Below are 18,923 nucleotides of genomic sequence, written 5' to 3'. Positions count from 1 at the left end.
GCAGCCGGGCCCGGGCGGCAGCAGCCGCGGCTGGGGAAGGGGCCCGGCGGGGCCGCCGCTGCTCGGGGCCGCCGCCGCCGCTTCTCGGGGCCGCCGCCGCCGCCGCTGCTCGGGGCCGCCGCCGCCGCCGCTTCTCAGGGCCGCCGCCGCCGGGGCGGGGGCGGGAGGTGTCTCCGCCAAGGAGGCGCCTTTCCCGGAGTTCGGAGGACCTGCTGCGCTCTCAGCAGTCAGGGCGGTGGGGTGTTTAGTGAGGGGAGGGGTTGTGTCTAAAATTAAATTAGAAATGACGAAATTAGAGTTTTAATGACATTAGAAACAGCTGATCTCATTACTCTCTAGGCACACTGGTTCCTATTTTTGAGTATGCGCTAAACTGAACTTCATCGTGGTGCTGGCATCCTCATATCAAACACAGAGCAGTATTATATCGAATACTGTACACATTTGGCTTCATTACTTTCACCTGGACAGCCTAAAAATGAACAAACTTTAATAGATGAAAATAATTTGTTCAAGTAAGAGCTGGCCTGGGTCTACCACATTGCTATGCACACTCTTGTTGTTTTATTCCTCTATTACTGAATACTGTATTATTCACTTAATTTTATACGGATGCCTGGAAGTGAAATACAGTAGAAAAGAGAAGACGGTGATTCACAGCACTGTAAAAATGAGGCAGTGGGCAGTGTCACTTTCACTCACACATCATGAAATAACTTTTTTCCATCTTTGCATAGGTGTCAGGTGTCACACGGGATTGAGTGGTGTCAGCCCTTTTTCTTTCATGTCGGGACCGCAATGGCGATGAAAGGGGAAAAAAAAAAGATCTTCCAGTGCTGGAACGTACTACCTTTGAAGCTGCAGGCAGGCACAGCAAGCTGGCTGTGGTCTGCACAGCGTGCTAATACCTACCCTCTGGAAAAGCAGGAAAGGTGGTTGCTGCACTGCTGCTAGAAACGTCATCACCTTGTGAATCCCATTTGTACACTCTGTTTGGACTAATCGTACAAATTTAAGGGTATTTCAAATACTTAAGGGTATTTGGAAGCTGGTGGTGGAAACCTTTACGTGCCTTTCCTAGATACTGTACCCAAGAAATACTTGCCATGGAAAAATGTAGCCAAGAGTAGAGTTCACATTCTGCCTATGCTTAACATGATATTTATCTACAAGATTTTGCATAAAGATAGGCAGCCACACTCAAGAATCTTAAATCCTTTTCCTTTGATTTTCCTGTGGCTGACAGTTGAGAATTTATGTAGACACAGAATGTAAATCAGCCTTAAAGGCAAAGTTTGTATGCTGGTTTTAAGAAATGTTTTTAAAAAATGGATACACATATCATGTGGCCAGCTTCTGCAGAGATGCTACTTATTTGGCAGTTTTCAAGCAGTGTTTTGGTTTGATGACATAACACTTTTATCTGTAATTATTTGCAGGTAATAAATTGGATACAGGGGTTCAAATTGCTTGTGAATAATTGATAAATAATATCTTATTACAATACGTCTGATAAACCAAGGTAAATATTTTTTTTGTCTGAGGCACATGTTAGTCTTCTAGGAATGCAGACATAAAAATATCAACTGCTCCTCTGGGTTGTTTCAGAGCAGTGCTTTAACATATTTGACAACACTGGAAGCCACACAAGTAACTCATCGTCGGTAACTCCAAGACAAGAAGTATGCTGCTGTTGTAGCCAAAGTGCAGCTGAGGTGGTTTTAAATTTTCTAGCCATGACGTTTGTAATAGTAGTTGTGAGGAGATGCATTTGTGAACAGTCCAGAGCAGCTCTGGGGAGCAGAGACACCACAAATGTCTACACGATCATTCCTCAGCACAGCACTACGCAGCTACTGAGAGCTTCTTGTCCCTTCTTGTACTTCTGATTGTCACTGCTGCTTTTTTTTTTATTTCTTTCAGTCATGATCTAAGGAACTGTATTATATCTGGAATTGGAGTGACCAAACTTGGAGACTTCAGAGAATCTCATCATTGCAATCCTGACAGCTGCTTTTAATTGCAGATAATGTGGCTGCATTTTAAAATAGAAAATTAGAACAAGCAGTTACATCACTTCATTTAATGTATCTTTTTGCCAGATGAGGCAATTTGGTTTTTTAATTTTATACTATCCAAGAATGTCTTAGAAAGTTAGCAAAACATATGGATATGCACAGAGCAACTCCAGATTCCACCCAAGGAAATTACAGCAGTTACACAGTCAGCGTTTAGTCACGTATTTGCTTGCAGCCTGAACAGAGATAGAAAGAAGGAAAGCAGTGAAAGGAAACAGATAAGCCTAGGAAGGAAGAGGACAGCACCAGAGGTCCAAATCTCATTAAGGGAAAATCTGACATTTCCTTTTCCTTCCACTAGTTAATAACTAGTGCTGCAAATTTATTTAGTGGAAACTAAATGTGCTACTGGTGTTTTGAGTTCATCTTTAGCAACGAAGCCAGGTTTTGATTATATAGTACAGGTACAGGATAAAGACCCACAGACCTAATACTTTAAATCCAAGGAGAGAAGTCCTTAAATTCTTTGTTTTGGTCCCATTTGGGTTCAGCCCTCACTAAAGGTCTTCCACTTCCGTTCTGATCCAAGTTCAGTAAAACTTCTGAGATATGGTTTGGTTCTATTTCAGTTTTAAGGACAAATACATACATGTATTTTATATCTATTTGAGCCAGTTTGGTGTCAACTCAGTGCCCCACTAACTGCTCCAATCTCAAAGTTTACCGTGTAGATCAAAAAAACATTTCTGAGATCACAGATCAATGGACCATAATAGTCAATCCTGCACATCAGTATCCTCAGACTTTTTGTCTTAAAAGCTTGTTCTGTCTGGTTCTGCAGATTGAGGGGCCGTCAGTGGTCATCAGGCCACACTTTTATGGACTGCTGAGTTCAAGGTCTCAAGTCCAAATCTCTGGGAACCAAGCTAAGCAGCATCTCTTCTGACAATGCTGTTTACTTTGTAGGTTATTCCGAGTCATAATCCCAGATTTTTACATTTATTATGCACTTCTAAAAGCTCACTTAAAAGTCACAAACCTTTTAGAAACTGCATCAGAATAATGAGTTTTTTTATAAACGCTTTTGAGAGGATCCTTTATGCTAATTAGAGTCAAGCTGTATCCAAGCATGTCTGTAATTTGTTTTCTACAGACTAGTTTGTTTTCTGCTGATAACAAGAGGCCAGATGTGTTCTTAAAACTGGCACAAACAGATTTAATGTATTAGGATTGGGCTGTTTTCAATTGTCTGCAGGACAGCATTCCAGCTTTAGGGACAAAAGAAAAAATAGGAGCCTCTAGATTTGTTTATTAAAAGCACATCTAATTGGTTAAATCTCTCACAAAACCTCAGAAATTAAGAAGGGAAAAGAGAAACATATCTTGTCTGCTTGCCTGTCAATTTTAGAAAGAAGAGCGCAGAAAACATTTCTGTAAGTGATATGTCTCAAAAAGAGTGGTAAAATGTAAGGGTGAGCCACACTGGGTGGCCTGAAGGCCAGATGAGGGTTTTGCAAACCATTGCTGTCCACTGCTGTCCCAGGCAGTAACCCCTTCCCTTCCTGCCTCTTCTCCTCCTCCTCACCCTGGCCCCCAATGCCCTCCCCTTTGCAGCTTTGCCCTCTGTAATGCTAACATCCAAATCTCCTGTGCCACTCACTGGAAACCTGGCTGGTGCCAAGGAAGGGAAGGGTTTGGGATAGAAAGTTTCCCCAAACTGTAGACCAAATCTTAGCATGCTGTGCTGGATGCTGGCAGGGTTTGAGGGCACTAGGTGATCAGTTGGGAAAGGGTCTTGCTCTTCAGGTGGCTTTTGCTACTAGAAAAATTATTCCTTATCCCTCCTAAAAAAGATGACAAGCAGGACTGAAGCACATCACTGAAAGGGATCAGCCTTGGGCTGCTGTGTAATTGTTCTGATACTTTGTAACTTCCATTCATTTAAATAATAAAGACTTTAAATTCAATGCAGATCAAAGAGAGGAATTAATATAAAATATAGGTGACACGTCATGAACTTCTTCAAAAGTAGCATTTTATTAAAAGGCACATCCAGCACGTAGATAAAATATAACACACCGAGTTCTAAAGCATCTTAAAACATAGGGTTTGAAGCGACTCTGTAGTGTCTATACATTTACATTTGTTTCCATAATAAAAATATTAGCAGTACTGCAATGAATCTTAGTGCTTTTTACCATGATACAAATAATCTCTAGCAAAAAGTTGAATGAGAAATAGTTATAAAAAGGAAGCAGGCATCCACTGCAAAACTTTAGTATACATTTCATTTTAAAAATCTAGAGAATTGTAAAAAAAAAGTGTAATTAATACTTGCAAAGCATGACTCAGTATTTCTCAGAATTTGTAGTTCTTTAAATATGAGTTAATGTAGTTCTCTATTTTTTAAGTTTAATTTAAAGATTCTTTGAGGAGACAGATGAAATACTGCAAGCTTCTTATTATTTGTAATTTATTCCAGACTTATTAAATTATTTTTTAAATGTAAAGCACCATTTTATTAATATGAGAACAAAGAAAATTCACAAATTAACCTGAAAATCAAACATTGGCAAATAACTAAAACTAAATAAAGATTGAAGTCTGAAATCTTTTCACAAAACCAACTTACTTTACTTGCAAATTACAGCATATGAAATGGTTTTCTAATATGTTAGATAAAAGACTGGAAGGTTGCTTATGTTTAGGGGGAGAATAGCTATTGCTTTTTGCTATCTTCTATTGCTTTCCCTGGATTTGAACTGGACTCATGTACTATATTTTGAAAGGTTCTTACTGTAAGGTTAGACTTCAGGAGCTAGCAATGATTCATGGAATGTTTTTACAGATAGCCTCACAAGATATTTGCCACTGCTTACACCTTTCCCATGCATCCTGTTTTCAAACAAAAAAAAATACTCTTCTATTAAAAATTCACTTCATCTATTTTGTTCCATTTCAAAATGAAACCTGCCTGCCTGCAGGCTTGTGAAGCATCCTGTAGTAGGCACTGCATCCTCTGTCAGGGGAGTTAAAAGAAACAGATAAATTTCCAGAAAGCTTCTCACAAGCAGCTTCTCTCACAGAAAAACCACGTCTGAAGCATTCCAGCTCAGGAAGGAGCTGTGCCATATCCACTGCAATCTAGTTCGACGAGGATCTCACTTTCCTAACTTACTTCTCTCTTTTTAGCAGTGCAGCCAGTCAAAGGTATTGCCCTCCTTGCAGCTTAAGTTCCTATCAATGTTATTTGTAGTATAAGCCACTTTTCACCCCATGCTGAGAAATTACAGAATGTTGAGTCTACCGCTTTACAGATGGATAAATTGCAGCTCAGTCTTTAATAGTGCTCTTCCTACGGAAAATCAACCAGTTCAAAATCCCTTGAACAGTAAGAGTTGATCCACAACTTCTTCTGCCCTCCAGATGTGCCAAACAGGGTAAGAAAAAAAACAAATGTGTTTAAAAAGGTGTCCAGAGCAATCTCTCAAATTTGGAGATTCCCCCTGAGGCAGAGTGTGGGTACAGTGAGTCAGCCCGACAGATCCTATTTCAGGGCTGCAATCTAAAGACAGTTAAATTGTAACAAAGCATTTTGAAAGGGGATTTTTGCCCTTTCAGCTACCACATTTACAACTATTCTTCGTAAAATCCGTTATCAAGCCTGACCCAAATAGAAGAAGAATTTGCACTGGGCTTTGAATCTTGCCCTGTGTCTAACATGCCTCTGCATTTACTATTTGTTAGCTAACAGTGCACCAAGTTGCAAACCTCAGCTATGAAACATCAGTTACAGAATAGTTTGACTGGAATCAAAAGGATTTACTTACATAAAGCCTGCCCTCCAGTGAAAGAGAAATCAAGACAGAAGCACTGAATTTGTTTGTTTGGGGTTTTTTTTAGTGTATTTTGTTCTTTGCACTACTCACCACTAAACTTTTTCTGGATATTACCTGTTTGAAGTTTTTCCTACTAAATGCCAGCTCATTCCTTATGCTAATATAAATGGCTTTTGCTCCAGCATTATATTCCTCCTTAATACCATAAAAAGGAGTGGTATTATTTTGGTATTTCAGTTCCTGGAAAAAGAATGGCTCCAATTCTGGAAGAAAACAAAATGAAACACAGGTGCAATCCCTTTTAAAAAATAGATTCTAAGTAGAATGAGATACACAACTTATCAGGCAGCTTAATCAGCATAATTATGGTGATATATTTTTGTATTTCTATAGACTTTCTCAGAGGCACTGGCTAATTTAAAGCCCTGCAGATAACCTGATCAATAAACACAGTTAATCCCTCTCCTGCTTGGTAACCCTGGCACCAGGACATACTGAATTTGCCATAACTACTTTTTTTTTCTCAAAATTGAGCAATCTAGCCAGACTTTGTCTATGTGTGGATTCAAGCTGTACTGATACCCAGGACCTTTAATCTCTACTAGTACACCTTTCAGCATTGTACTCATCCAGGTGGTTAGTTATTTGATACACCTTGTGAGAAGTACCACCTCTCATAGGAGCTGCTGGCTTTTCCATGTCCTTTCCCTTCAGTCCCTTCTCAGACATGAAAGCCAGACAAAGTAATCCTCAGAAAGCAGAATATTTTCTCATCTTGTTCCTGGCAGCTGTGTTTCACCTAGCTTGTGCTCTCTAAGACAGGAGATAAGGACCAGTGACGGTCAGCACCTGAACCAAGTGTGCCTCTCCCTTCCTTTGACTGATATTCAGCCTGTTGTAGAAATGACCCAATTTTAGCAATACTGTGGCAAATGGCCATGTTGTTGTAAACAGACCAGTTACGTGTCAGGGGAATGTTCTTTCCAGGCATTTTCAGTCATGCTAATGGCTTAGCAAAATACTGAGACCTGCTGAATCTAATGCTAATAGAGAAGTGCTTTTCAGGAGCTAGGCTGAGATACCAAAGCAGCTTGTCATTCCCACTTCCTTTGTGTATACAGAACTAACCAGCTCAGACCTTTCAACTAACTTCTATTATTCTATTTAGAAATTCTTTGGTTTAGATAGTAAAAGTTTCATTAATTTCTATATTTTTAAAATAAAATTTCTCCTTTCAACAAAGTTTTTTTACTGTTATTGAGAATTAGCAATACAGTTTTTAGAACCCCTCAAGCCATTGTTTCCTCTAACAGTAAATATGATATTTAAAATTATTTTAATGACTGCAAAGTTGGCAGAAATTTTATTTTGCTTTATTTTAAATGACTCTTAGACATGATACCAATGTCTAAAGATATCTCTTCCTATTTCCATTATGTGTTTTGGCTTAAGGAGAGCAAAGCCCTGATATCATTTGACTTACTTTCCACTAGAGCCTAAGATTATAGCCGAAGGAAAAATCAATAGGATCATTATCAGGAATACAAGAAAAAGCTATTGAAAAGAGCATATAAATAAATAAAGTTTTTTAAACAATCTTTAACGAGGTAATTTACCTGCAGGGACATTTTGCTAAAACATGAGAGTTGGCTAAGGTACAAAATCCACACAACTACAGAACTCTGTCCTCCCTGTCAGATGTAGATTCTATTTTCTCAAGGTGATGAGACTTAGTCTCATTATAGGAGTAAATTCCTCATTGTGTAAGATATAAAAAAACCCCTTTGCCCTCCATATTCTGGTGAACAATTTTTCCTTCTTGCTAATAATTTTATACTGTTTATCTAGAATGTGGTTACATAAAATATAATTAGGACAAGAATGACGAGATCAGAATAAAATAAGATTACTTCTAATGCAATGAGCACAGCTGCTTGGTTACATTCCCATTCTACCCATTCATCTTGTACTCAAACCATTTTCTATCTCAAGTGATACTACCAGCAGGAAGATACCCACACAACTAAAATACTGCCCTAGTTTACACTTCTGCTAGGTTTAGTGCTAAACTAAATACTATCACCAATTCAATTTTCATCATTCATATTGCAATTTTGTTTATTTTGGTTGGTTTTTTTAAGCATCACCTTTTAGGATTGTAGGATTCTCAGATTTCCTTTAAGTAAAGTGAAGAGGTTTTCTAACATTCCAGGTATAAACTGGAAAATCTGAAACTCCAAGACTCAAAAAAGAAAAACCAAATCAATACATGGGGTGAAAAAAAGGTTAGGATTAAAGTCCTTATCATGATTTGACTCATGGGCATTGAACCTGTGAAACTGGCTTTGCTGCACACTCTGTACTAGCAATTCAAGATTATATATATCAGTTAGAAGTAATTTTTATAATCTGAAAGGCCCACAATTTAAAAGCTAGTGCTCTAAACAAGCTACAACATCCATAGGGTAAAGAAAAAAAAAGGCACTGAAAAATTTTTTAAATGTTTGAACATGTCTGAAAATTTTATGTCTGAAAACTCACAAAGTCTTCATGCAAGATCTTTGTACTGCTGAAATCAAATCATGTTCTATCATCAGATTTTTTGGACCAGAATAAGTAATTCCTCTGTGCTGCATTAGAAAGAAGCCAAGCTTTGTGCAAGCTAAACTGTGGTTTAGTTTTACTAGTGCAATGCATCAACCCTAGGACTGGCATCCTAATGAGGACAAGAACTGTGCTTTCATACAAAGAGGACTAGTTCCCCCTCCAGTCTGTTTAAAATATTGTTCACAGCTTCCAGCACACACTGTAGTTACAGAGCCTACTTTTCCTCACAGGAACTGATGCAAATGATACAGTCGAGGTCAGTATGCTCAATGTTTGGTGACTTGGTTCCACATCACAGAACCTTGATTAGTCACAAGAATCGCCACCTTTCACTTTGCCAGCACTCCTTGTTCTCAGCCTGCCATTTGCCCTTATGCTTTGGAGAACTGTTATTAAAAAAACCCAGCAAGCTTCCCTGCACCTGCCCCTTCTTGTTCCTCAGAGCTTGGCTCTGCTGTGGGCTACACTTGGCCTGTGACTGCTCACACAGTCTGCCACCAGCAAGCCACAAATAATTTCTTATATTTGCAACATAGCAGTCTCATTACACCCCAAAGCTCTTATCTTCTCAGTCTGCTTGCTCCAGCACTGGTATTCATGATGTGAAACCCCCAGGGATTTATTTTAAAGGTCCTCAGTAGAATGTGTTTACCATTGAGACCCCAAGTGTATCACCCTGGCTGAAAAGGCAGAGTAGTAGAATGTTAACACAGCAGCAGATTAGAGGGTTTGTCACTGTGATGGAAGTTATTCCCTATAGCAGTTCTCTCACCACAGGGTAAAGCTAGGCAAGAACTGTAAGAAAAGATGCATCAGAATGAAAAGTGTTCCCAGGAACACAGTTTTTTGACAGGCTCTGCTCACAGGAAAAGCTCCTCAGCCTGAGGGTGGCAGATCTTAGCAAGAACTGATGACAAGAACCATGTAGTTATGACACATACCCAGAATACAAGAGCTCTTTGGGCATGGCAACCAAAAGGTGGCTACCATATAATGTGAAAAACTTCCAAATACATCTTGGCAAGACATGGGGAAAATTTTACGTAACAAAATATTTTGATTTGTTTTTCAGAAAAAAATTCCTCCCATTTCTATACTAAAGCTTGAGTTTAAAATGGGGACAGAAAATTTGAGCCATGGAGGAGGAGAAACCCACCTTTTCCACAGAAAGAACAAGAACATATCAAGTATATGTCATATCAAGGAACCATCCACTCTGCCTCATGTTCTTGGTGCCTTCTATTTCTCAATGGCTCTGCTACTCATTTCTGCCAGCATGTTACAGACAGACAGAACTGAGTGTGTAACACTGGGAGTTTAGATGCAACAAATAAGCTGGTCAGGGCCCCAGAGTTTATGAGAAGGGACAGAACATCTTGAAAGTACAACAGAGCAGTTAAGTCACAAGGAAAACAAGATTATTTTATGTTGTTTCTATTTCAGCCTGGGCAAAGCTAGATTACAGCAAGTCTTGACAACCCTCCTTGTTCAAGCACAGGTCTTGGCTTTGATCAACAAATAAGCTTGGGAAAGAATTAAAACTTTTAATTTGTTGACTAAGGGTGAGGCTCTATCCTTGTTTTTCTCTTACTGCTTTCCTATTTTTCTCATCTTGTGTGTTTCTTCTATTAAATACTTTACCTTTAGGCTGAAGAATGGGTACTGAGGGTCTTAGTCCTCTCTTCTTGTTTGGAAGACTACTGAAACAGAAAAAGCAATGTCCTGTGCTAATACCCAACTACAGGAATTCAGCAGGCAGCCTCTAAGCCACTAATCTGAATGTAATTCAGCTATACTTTTGAGCAGCACCACAAAGGCAAAGCAGGGTTATTCATCCTCACTGATACATGTGCATCTATCTGAGTATTAGCTGGGAACTTATATAAGTTCCTATATAAGAGCACTCTTTCCTGAATGGTAGCAAATCCATACATAAAAAGATTGGGAGATTGTTGTGCACTTTGATTTACTTTATTGAGTAATCATCTGATAGCTACAATGGTGAATTGGAAGTTAAAAATAAATAAAATAAAATAAAATAAAATAAAATAAATAAAATAAATAAATAAAATAAAATAAATAAAATAAATAAAATAAAATAAAGAAACAAAAAGAAAATTTAAAAAAAGAAGAAAAAGGAAAACCAACCTCTTTATAAAAAAAAAATCCACATCGTATTTCCCCATATTTTGGGAAACAGGCTGAAGAAAACATTCTACACTGTAGAAGACACATGTAACTGCTGATACCCATGTTTTGACATTGGAACTGCAAGTCTGAAGCATATAGTTCTAAAGCCTCAAGCAAAAGAGGCTTAATAGTAATAGCATGGATAAATCACCACTGTGAAGATGTTAACACATTAAGGATCCTGGGATACCAGTCTGGTATAATCAGCAATATACTGGGTTCCTGTGAAAGATGTGGCATTTCTTCTTAAGGTCAGCTTTCAGAGATCTTTGAAAAACAATGTTCTAGACTGATTACTTACAGTACTCCTTTGCTTGCAGAAAAGCAGGAGAGTAGTTCAATAAAAACTGAATACATGATCATTTTTCTGACTGGATTTGATTAGTTGCATAACTTAAGCAAGATTATCACAGTGTGTGATCTAGTTAAGCTTTTAGGATTATATGAACACCAGCACCAAATTAATCTTAGAATCAGACAACTGAGATACTTGTAAACTCTCATATGTCTCTGACCACTTATGAAGTCTCTCCCGGTCCCACTGCTTCAGTAAGCATTTGATAGTTAGTGCAGCATTTTATTGACAAAGCAACACAATCTGGACAGATTCCTCACTTCTCTCTCCTTGCAAGAATAGCATGCCACCTTGTTGAACCCCCAAGGATGCAAACTAGGATTATTTTACATAAAGTCTCCCTTTGTAGCATCTGAAATAAAAACCTTTCCCCCAGAACTGCCACTGTTTTGATAGTGAATTCCATGCTGAGTTGTACAACTGGTTACTCAGTTCTTTGGCCGATTTTAAGAATTGCATTCAAAAGTTACTCTGTGTTAGAGGCATTTAGAAAATATATTTATACCTGGTATTGATACTCTTTCAAGTACTCTTTTAGTCTTGTTGGTAATGGCAGCTCCCAGATCTGATTTGTGCTCTTGTTTATAGCTATTCTGCAGCGGTGTTGCAGAGATGGAGCAGATGTATAGAGGGGTTTGTTCAAGTAAAGATGAACTGTTCCATTTGAAGGTGTTTCAGTTCTATCCTTGCACATGAGAACATAGTACTCAATCAAATGCACAACGCTGTTGAACTGTTTAAGTCTAGATCTGACACAAGTGATAGAGTCCAGTCTAAACTTGCCATCTTGATATTCTATACGTAGATTGGTCGGTCCCGCTGACGTTTTTACTGATATAGTCAGTAGATACTCTGAGTGCGAACTATCCCTAACCAAAAAGGTCCCTTCAGGGGCATCCTGTAACCTTTCTTTGGCTTCAGCAACAGTCATGTTGCCCCAGTACCATCCTGTTAAAAGATGAGAAAAAGAAGGGATTTGTTTATTCCTGTTTGTTTTAAAAGCTGCTCTCTAGCTGATATACTTCTAGTCACCCATTTCTTTTGTTTGAAAGTCACCCATTTCTTTTGTTTGAAAGCTAAAGTCCTGCAGGCACAGTAAATTTTTATTTGCTATTTAAATTCATTTGTTTTACAACGCATCCCGTTTTGACAGAGCTTTCCAGGTCACTTTTTATTTACCTATGTATGCATACACATGCACAAACTTTCCCGCAGAGTCCTGCGGGGCCGACACCGGAGCCGCCGACCCGGCGGGCCGCCCCTGAAGCAGCAGGGACGCGTCCCGCGGCTCCCCGCTGCTCTGCCGCCGGGGCCCGCGCCGCGTCCGCAGGGCACGGGCTGGCAGCCCGCAGAACGCCCGCTTTGGGGAACTCTGAGCAGCCTGCTGCTGAAATGAGCTTTCGCAAGCGATCGAAAGCTAAGGGATAAGAAAACAACTTCGGCGAGGTAGCTGCGGTCCTGGCGCGGCTGCGATGAAGACAAAAAGCTCTTCCCTCCTCCCGCAAGCGAGCCCCGCGTCCTGCGGGGCCGGGCGAGCCGCCGCCACGCCGGCGAGGGGAGCGCAGGTACGCGGGGCCGAGGGGATGCGGCCGCCCCGGCCGGCGGCAGCGCCCGGCCCTAGCCCGGCCGCAGATCCTGGGCTGCCACCGGGGCGCGGCGCTGCCGGCGCTTTCGCTTCGGCCGCCGCAGTCCGCGTAAGGTCGGAGTCGTCGCCGCCCCTCTCCGCCGCGGGAACGCGACCTCGCAGCGCCGGGCGGCGATGGCCAGGCGTCGCACCGCCGCCCGGTTCCCCTCGCCCAGGGGGGGATCCCCGCCGCGCCGCTCTGCCTCCCCCTGGACAGCGCCACCGCCCCGGGCGCTTTCCCCTTCCCGGCCGCCCGGGCTTACCTGCCCGCCGCAGCTCCTCCATAGCCGCGGCCAGCTGCTCCGCCTCACGGCACTCCTCGGCAACGGGCGCCGCCGCCCCGGGGTACCCCCAGCGCTCCCCGGAGCTCTCCGCGCTCTCCAGGGACTCGGCGGAGCGCAGGGTCATGGGCGGCGGCGGCGGGCGCGGCCCCGCTCGCCCGCAGGTCGGGGGCTGCCGGCAGGAGAGAGCTCCGCTTCGCCGCCGCGGGGCTCAGCGCCGCGCTGGGTGCATGGTCCCGGCCCCCGGCCCGGGCGCCGCCTGCGAGCGGAGAGAGAGCGTGGTTAGCGGCGAGCCCCGCGAGAGGAGCTCCCGACGCAGAGCGTGTTTCTGGCGATCCCGCTTCGGAACTTCCCAGCATCCAGAGGAGGGACCCGAGGCGAGAGATCACCTCCCGGCGGAGCGGGGGAGGGACATCTCCTCCTCCCCCCCGCCGCCCAGCCTGTCCTCGGCTCTTCTCCGCCGGGGACTCGGCGGAGGCGGCGTCCCGAGACGGTGGTCTCGCTTTGTCGCAAAGCTGATGCTCCCTCGGCTGGGGCAGGCGAGCCCGGCCGGCAGCTCTGGGACTTTTGGGGAGGGAGGAGGTCGTGGGGGAGAGCCGGGCACGTAAAGGTATGGGAGAGGAGGGGTAACCAGTGAGGCAGTGGTCCCCGGTGCTGCCCGGGTTCCACGCTGCGGTGCGTACGGACGCCTTCCAGTAAGGTCATCCGCGAAGTCGTACCTGTAGGAACGGGAACGGAAGCCCGGAGCGGGCCATGCTCCCGGGATGGGAGACCTGCTCTCGGGCAGCGGAGTACCCGAGAAGCTGCCGAGCGAGTGCGCCGGCAGCGCCGGCTCCGGGGGCTCGCCGGCCGCTTGGGAGCGGAAGGGGCAGCGCGGTGGAGGACGCGCTATAATTAGCGCGGGGCAGGAAATATGCTTTTCCCGCTCCATTAAATGCTGATATTAGGGAGGAAAAAAGAATCTTTCCTCTTGGCCGAAGCTAACGAGAGGGACAAAAAGAGCTTCTTCTCTCCTGGGTGCGGCGACCGCCACATCAGGAGCGACACAAAGCCGGGCAGTACCAGAGAGGGGGAGCCTATCTGGTTTGGCTGGAGTGGAGGGACGGGGCTCACGGGAAGACCGGGAGCCCCCCGCCGGTGCTTGCGAACCGGGCAGTCTCTGCCTGCGGGTGCGCAGCAGCCGCCAGGTGAGGGGGTTATGCTGAGGTGGTTCCTCCCCTAACAAGTTCCGCAGCGGAGCTCAGAAACTTTTCCAAATTAAACTGTAGTGCCAACTGGTAGGGTGTTCTGATGGGTTTCTACCCCAATATATGTAGGCAGACGCGCGGGAACCCCTCGACAAAGCCCATCCGCTCCTTCCCCCGAGCAGAAGCTCCCGCCGCCGGCCGGGTGGCCGGGCGCAGGTGCGCCTGTCACCGGGAGAGGCTGCGGGCGCGGGGCTGACGGGTGCAGGTGGGAGCAGCCCTGCCAGCGGTGTCCGGGCGCGACCCCTTGTGAAAGGGAGGCTCCGGGAGCGCCTGGCCGCGAAGCGCCGCCGCCACGGGAGTCCGGTGGGGACGGAAGGCTGGCGAGGCGGTGGCGGCTGGCTGCAGCCGGGCGTCCCCCGGCCGAGGCGAGGAGAGCCGGAGCAGCCTGCGGCCGGCTGCGGGGAGCCTCCATCCCGGCGGTCGGCAGCGCCGTACCGGGAGCGGGGCGGCGGGCCGCCGGCTCTCGAAGCGACGCATGGCATCGGGCGGAGGGGGCGACGACAAGGGGACTCACCCGGGCTCGGCGGGACGGGGCTGGTGCCTCCGCTGCCGCCTGGAGGTGGGGCGGTCAGGTTGTTCTGGCTCCCGGCGGCGTCGGGGGGCCGAGGGGACACGGAGAGGCGTCGAGGCTGTGCCGGGGCGGACAGAGGCTGCCGGAGGAAGATGGTGCTCCTGGGGAAACAACACCCTCCTCTCCCCCGCCTCTCCCCGGCGCGGGCGGTCTGCTCGCCTTTGATTGCGAGGCGAGGGCATCCTGCCCCCGCCGCTCCCCCCTCCCGGGATGGTTACATACAAAGGCTGCTTTCCAGGAACTTTCCAGGAACCGCATCATGTGACAGGACCCGCTCCGGCGCCTCCGCCGCGATCGCGGCCAGCCGGGGCCGACGCACCGAGCCGCCGCCCCTGTCACGCCGGGGCAGCGGCCGCCGAACGCTGCCCCGCGGCCCCCCCGCCTCCTCCTCCTGCGCCCGCGGGGCCGCGGGCGACGCGCAGGTCAGTGCCCGGGGCTGCGGGGGGACCGGGCCTGCGGGGCCGTGCGGGCCGCCCCGCGGGGCGCGGTGGGACCCCGGGGGGAGCGGGGCGAGCGCGGCCGCCGGTCCCGGGGCCGCAGGGGCGAGGGGCGCCCGGCCTGCCCGGCGCCGGGAGCCGCGGGCACCTGAGCGCGGCGGCGGGGCCCGCCCGCAGGGCCGGGAGCGCGTCAGGGGCCGGTGCCAGGAGCTCCCTGCCAGGGACTTGCGGCGGCCGAAGCTCCTGGGACACCCCACCCTGGTCTCCACCCCCCTTCACCCTCCGGCGCTAAATACCTCGTTGCTACAAACAGCCATTGCCCGCCGATGCGCGCGCCGATTTCCTCCCCCTCCCCCCCTTTTTTTAATTATTATTCTTTTTTTTTTTAATAACCACGAGCTGTTTTCCAGCGTAAAGATGGTTGATTGCGCCCTGGGTGCTGCTCGGTAACCAGCCACCTTCCGCCGCTGCCCCGGCGGCCCCGAGCCGACTTTAGAAAGAGACACACACAGGGAAAAAAAAAAAAAAAAAGGAAAGAAAAGAGGGAAAACAAAGCAAAAGTAGCCGTAATAGTCTCATCCCAGCCCTTGGCTGCAGGTTAGGGCTCCCTGCAAATTGTACGGGGGTATCTGGGAGGGAGAATTGATGGCAGAAGGATTAAGGGGTGTCTTTTTAAAGATTTCAGGAAAGAAGCCCAAACCTATAGCATAATAAAAGATAGTATCTTTAAAAATCGGGGCGGGAGGGGCGAGAGAGCCTTTGTTATCAGAGGAGTAAATGAATATGTATTAGGCTGCCCTGTCTGGCTGAGGGAGCGGAGCAGCTCCCCTGCGCAGAGAAACAGAGGAAGCTCCCAGGCTGAGACGCTGCCTTGGGTCGCTGCCTTGGGTCGCACTCCCCAGTAACGTCTGAAATGCAACGTTTCTTAAAAAAAAAAAAAAAAAAAAAAAAAAAAGGACTGAGGAAGGATTACAAATCCTGAAGGATTTTGTAACAGTTATTGCTTATAATTCTTTAGCATCAGAGGATAAGAGAATTAATAGTTCTCTTAAATTTAAGTTCTGTATTTAGTGATTAAGTAAATTCATCTGAGGAAAAAAAAAATGTACTTTGTTAAGTGAAATATTGGCCGGCATGATTTCATCTGTTTGTAATGCCTGGGTGCTTTTGAATTTAATTTATTCAGTTTATGAAAAAAAGGTGGTTTTAATCACTGGCAGCAGCACAGATTTAAAATGAGGTCTGAGAAACAAACACGGGCTTTCTTAAGCATTCTCAGAAATGGTTTAAAACAATTTAGGTCTTGAAGGTCATTCTTGTTCCTGTTTTTGTCTGTGAAGTTCAGATAGCCTCAGATCCAGGCTCCAGTGACACTTGTGGAATTCCCACTAAGTTTTTTCGTTGGATTGATGTGAAGAGGGGAGAGAATGGGTTTGTGCCCCTAGAAATTTAGTTGACAGTTCAGCTACCTATGACATGAGATCTTGCAAAAAATCTCCATTACTTTTCAGAATGGCACTGACTTCACTATGTTCAGGAGAACAATAAAAAATTAATATAGATCTATTTTTATTACTAAAATAATTCTGTATATGTAGGCACACAGCTTTTGCTCAAAAACTATTTTGTTCCGATATCATAGTGTTCAAATTAAGGTTATTTCCTTGAAGTTCATTAATGCATCTTGGAGAAAAGGAATACATCTTGTCTAGATGCAAAGCTGCTTTTTTACAGCTTTGCTGTAGATCTCTTTCCCTATGTTATTTTATTAATGGGATTTTTATGTGGATAGTCTCTCAAGACTTCCTTTGCTTCTGCTGTTTATTTGTCACTTGAAGTCATAATAATTTGTTTCTAAAACCACAGCTGGCTGCTATAAAGGCAGAGGGAGGAAGACCACGATTTATGTGGTGAATGAGAAACAAGAACAGAAGAATGTAATAAATGTTTGTTACTTAAAACTTCAGATATTGTTATGAAAAAGGTAGCATAAATATTAAATAGGCAGTATATCAGCAGGATCTTTCCTAAACAGAGTTCTGTTAAATTTTTTTTTCATGAGAACCTAATGTCTCTTAAAAATAGCACTAAATATCTGATAAACTTACAAGAGTAATGAAATTCAAACTTAAAAACTGCAAATGGATCTTTAAATGACAATCCTGGCACCTCATAGGAGTGCTCTGGTTTACAGTTACCTTTATTCTCTGGCTTGAGACATCTGAAAGTGCTATAGGCTCAGTGGGCTATGTTTGTATTTTACTGTTTCTTTCAACAATGTTACTTGCTCTTTTTCTCCTCTGTCTGCCTAAGTCTTCCATACAGTCACAAGAGAGAAAAGAAACAACTGTAAGGGTAAAAAAATGTGACTAAATGAAATTACTTTTGGGACTATGGGCTGTACGTAGTGCATGAAACTACTTAAAGCTACTTTTTAGTTTTTTGGCACTGGGATATTTAATACAGGTTTGGTCTGCCTGAAGAGTTTTACTTTATAAAAGTCAGAATGGAGTAGGAGAAAGATGTGAAATGGAGAAAGAGAAAAGAAGGAGCAGACTCAGAAAACTTAGTTTTCCATAATAGGGTTTTTTAATCTGCCATGTAACAAGCAGGAATTCTTCTAAACAGTCACTACTACAAAAACTATATACAAGTGAGGATTTAAAATTAAAATTTTATGTGCAATTCAAACCAAATGCTTTATTTATTTTTAATCTGTTGTTTTGGGGTAGCAATTCTAGGAGAAATATTGCTGTACATATATAAATATGAATGCTTCTGAGCCAGTTTTAGAGGCATATCATCTAACTGGAGATGAAAGGCGTCAACTTAAGCAATCCCTATTTTTTTTCCTGATACTACTATTCATGAATGTTGGTTCTGACTGTATATTATCCATATAGTAGATATTTTTAATCTAGTTTTGTATTAGTAGTGAAAATATGAACATTAAGGGTTCCTGAAAATCACAAGCAGAATATATTGTTTGAGCTCAAATGCATATGCTCAAGACAGGGAAGGATGAGTAAATTTATTTTTTATTTTTCCTTTAGGCAAAAATCCCTTTCATGACCAAGGAAGGAGGCAACAACATTTTTACAGTCCTGAGAAGTGCCTGTTACTAGAAATGATTTTCACTTTGTTCCTGAAAAGCATGCCAAGTTTACTGGTGAGCTCGTATGCTGATTTATTTATACAACATGATGTGAGCAGAGGGGGGGCGGGTGGGATTTTGACTCAGCTGATTTTGCTAAATTTGCTCTGATTCACTGAAAAGATTTACTGATTCATTAAGATAGATTTACCTACCTACCTGGAAGAATACAAGGGGCCTTTCCCTGTTCTCTTCATGCTTAACTTCCCAAAGATGCAGCACAGAATATCTGTTATCCATGGCATACCATTTGGTCAGTTAAAATCCCCTTCAGTTAAAAGGACAGCTATTGCTTATCACATAGCTCTACTTACTGAACGTATTTTGACAACTGTTTACCTGAACTAGTCTAAACAACAATGTACAGCTGCCATGGTTTCCCTGTCCTGGGACTGCAGTCTGGTTCTTGAGCAGAGAAATGTGAATATTGAGCCTTTGGCTCCAGCAAATTGGAATGTGTTAAGTGTAACTCCACAGCACGAGAAAGGTCTGCAATGTGAACTCTTTGAGGATTTCTCACTTAGCAGTTAGGAGAAAGGTTTGCTTATTTCACAAAGAGTTCCTAAAACATAATAAATAAAACATAGAGAAAACAAATAT

The 18,923-nt window shown here is 44.3% G+C and overlaps 1 protein-coding gene across 1 annotated transcript; it reads right to left on the bottom strand.

Moving 5' to 3' along the window:
- Window positions 1-11,485: 11,485 nt before the first annotated feature.
- SOCS2 (suppressor of cytokine signaling 2) lies at window positions 11,486-14,862 on the bottom strand. The gene is made up of 3 exons (XM_036400411.2): window positions 14,676-14,862; window positions 12,897-13,173; window positions 11,486-11,957 (listed from the first exon to the last, which is right to left on the bottom strand). Exons 2-3 carry the CDS (start codon window positions 13,039-13,041, stop codon window positions 11,509-11,511), a joined length of 594 nt encoding a protein of 197 aa, XP_036256304.1. The 5' UTR covers window positions 13,042-13,173; window positions 14,676-14,862; the 3' UTR covers window positions 11,486-11,508.
- Between the last annotated feature and the right edge of the window lie 4,061 nt (window positions 14,863-18,923).

This window comes from Molothrus ater, chromosome 5 (assembly GCF_012460135.2).
Source record: "Molothrus ater isolate BHLD 08-10-18 breed brown headed cowbird chromosome 5, BPBGC_Mater_1.1, whole genome shotgun sequence".
In the NCBI taxonomy this organism is placed as follows: Eukaryota; Metazoa; Chordata; class Aves; order Passeriformes; family Icteridae; genus Molothrus; species Molothrus ater.
This window is presented reverse-complemented; position numbering and strand designations above follow the sequence as displayed.

Bases quoted from the DNA above. Each gene is read 5' to 3' on its own strand.
- SOCS2 (XM_036400411.2), bottom strand. From the start codon at position 13,041: ATGACCCTGCGCTCCGCCGAGTCCCTGGAGAGCGCGGAGAGCTCCGGG. The intron at 11,958-12,896 runs GTAAGCCCGGGC...ATCTTTTAACAG, and splicing joins GGAGGAGCTGCGGCGGGCAG to GATGGTACTGGGGCAACATG.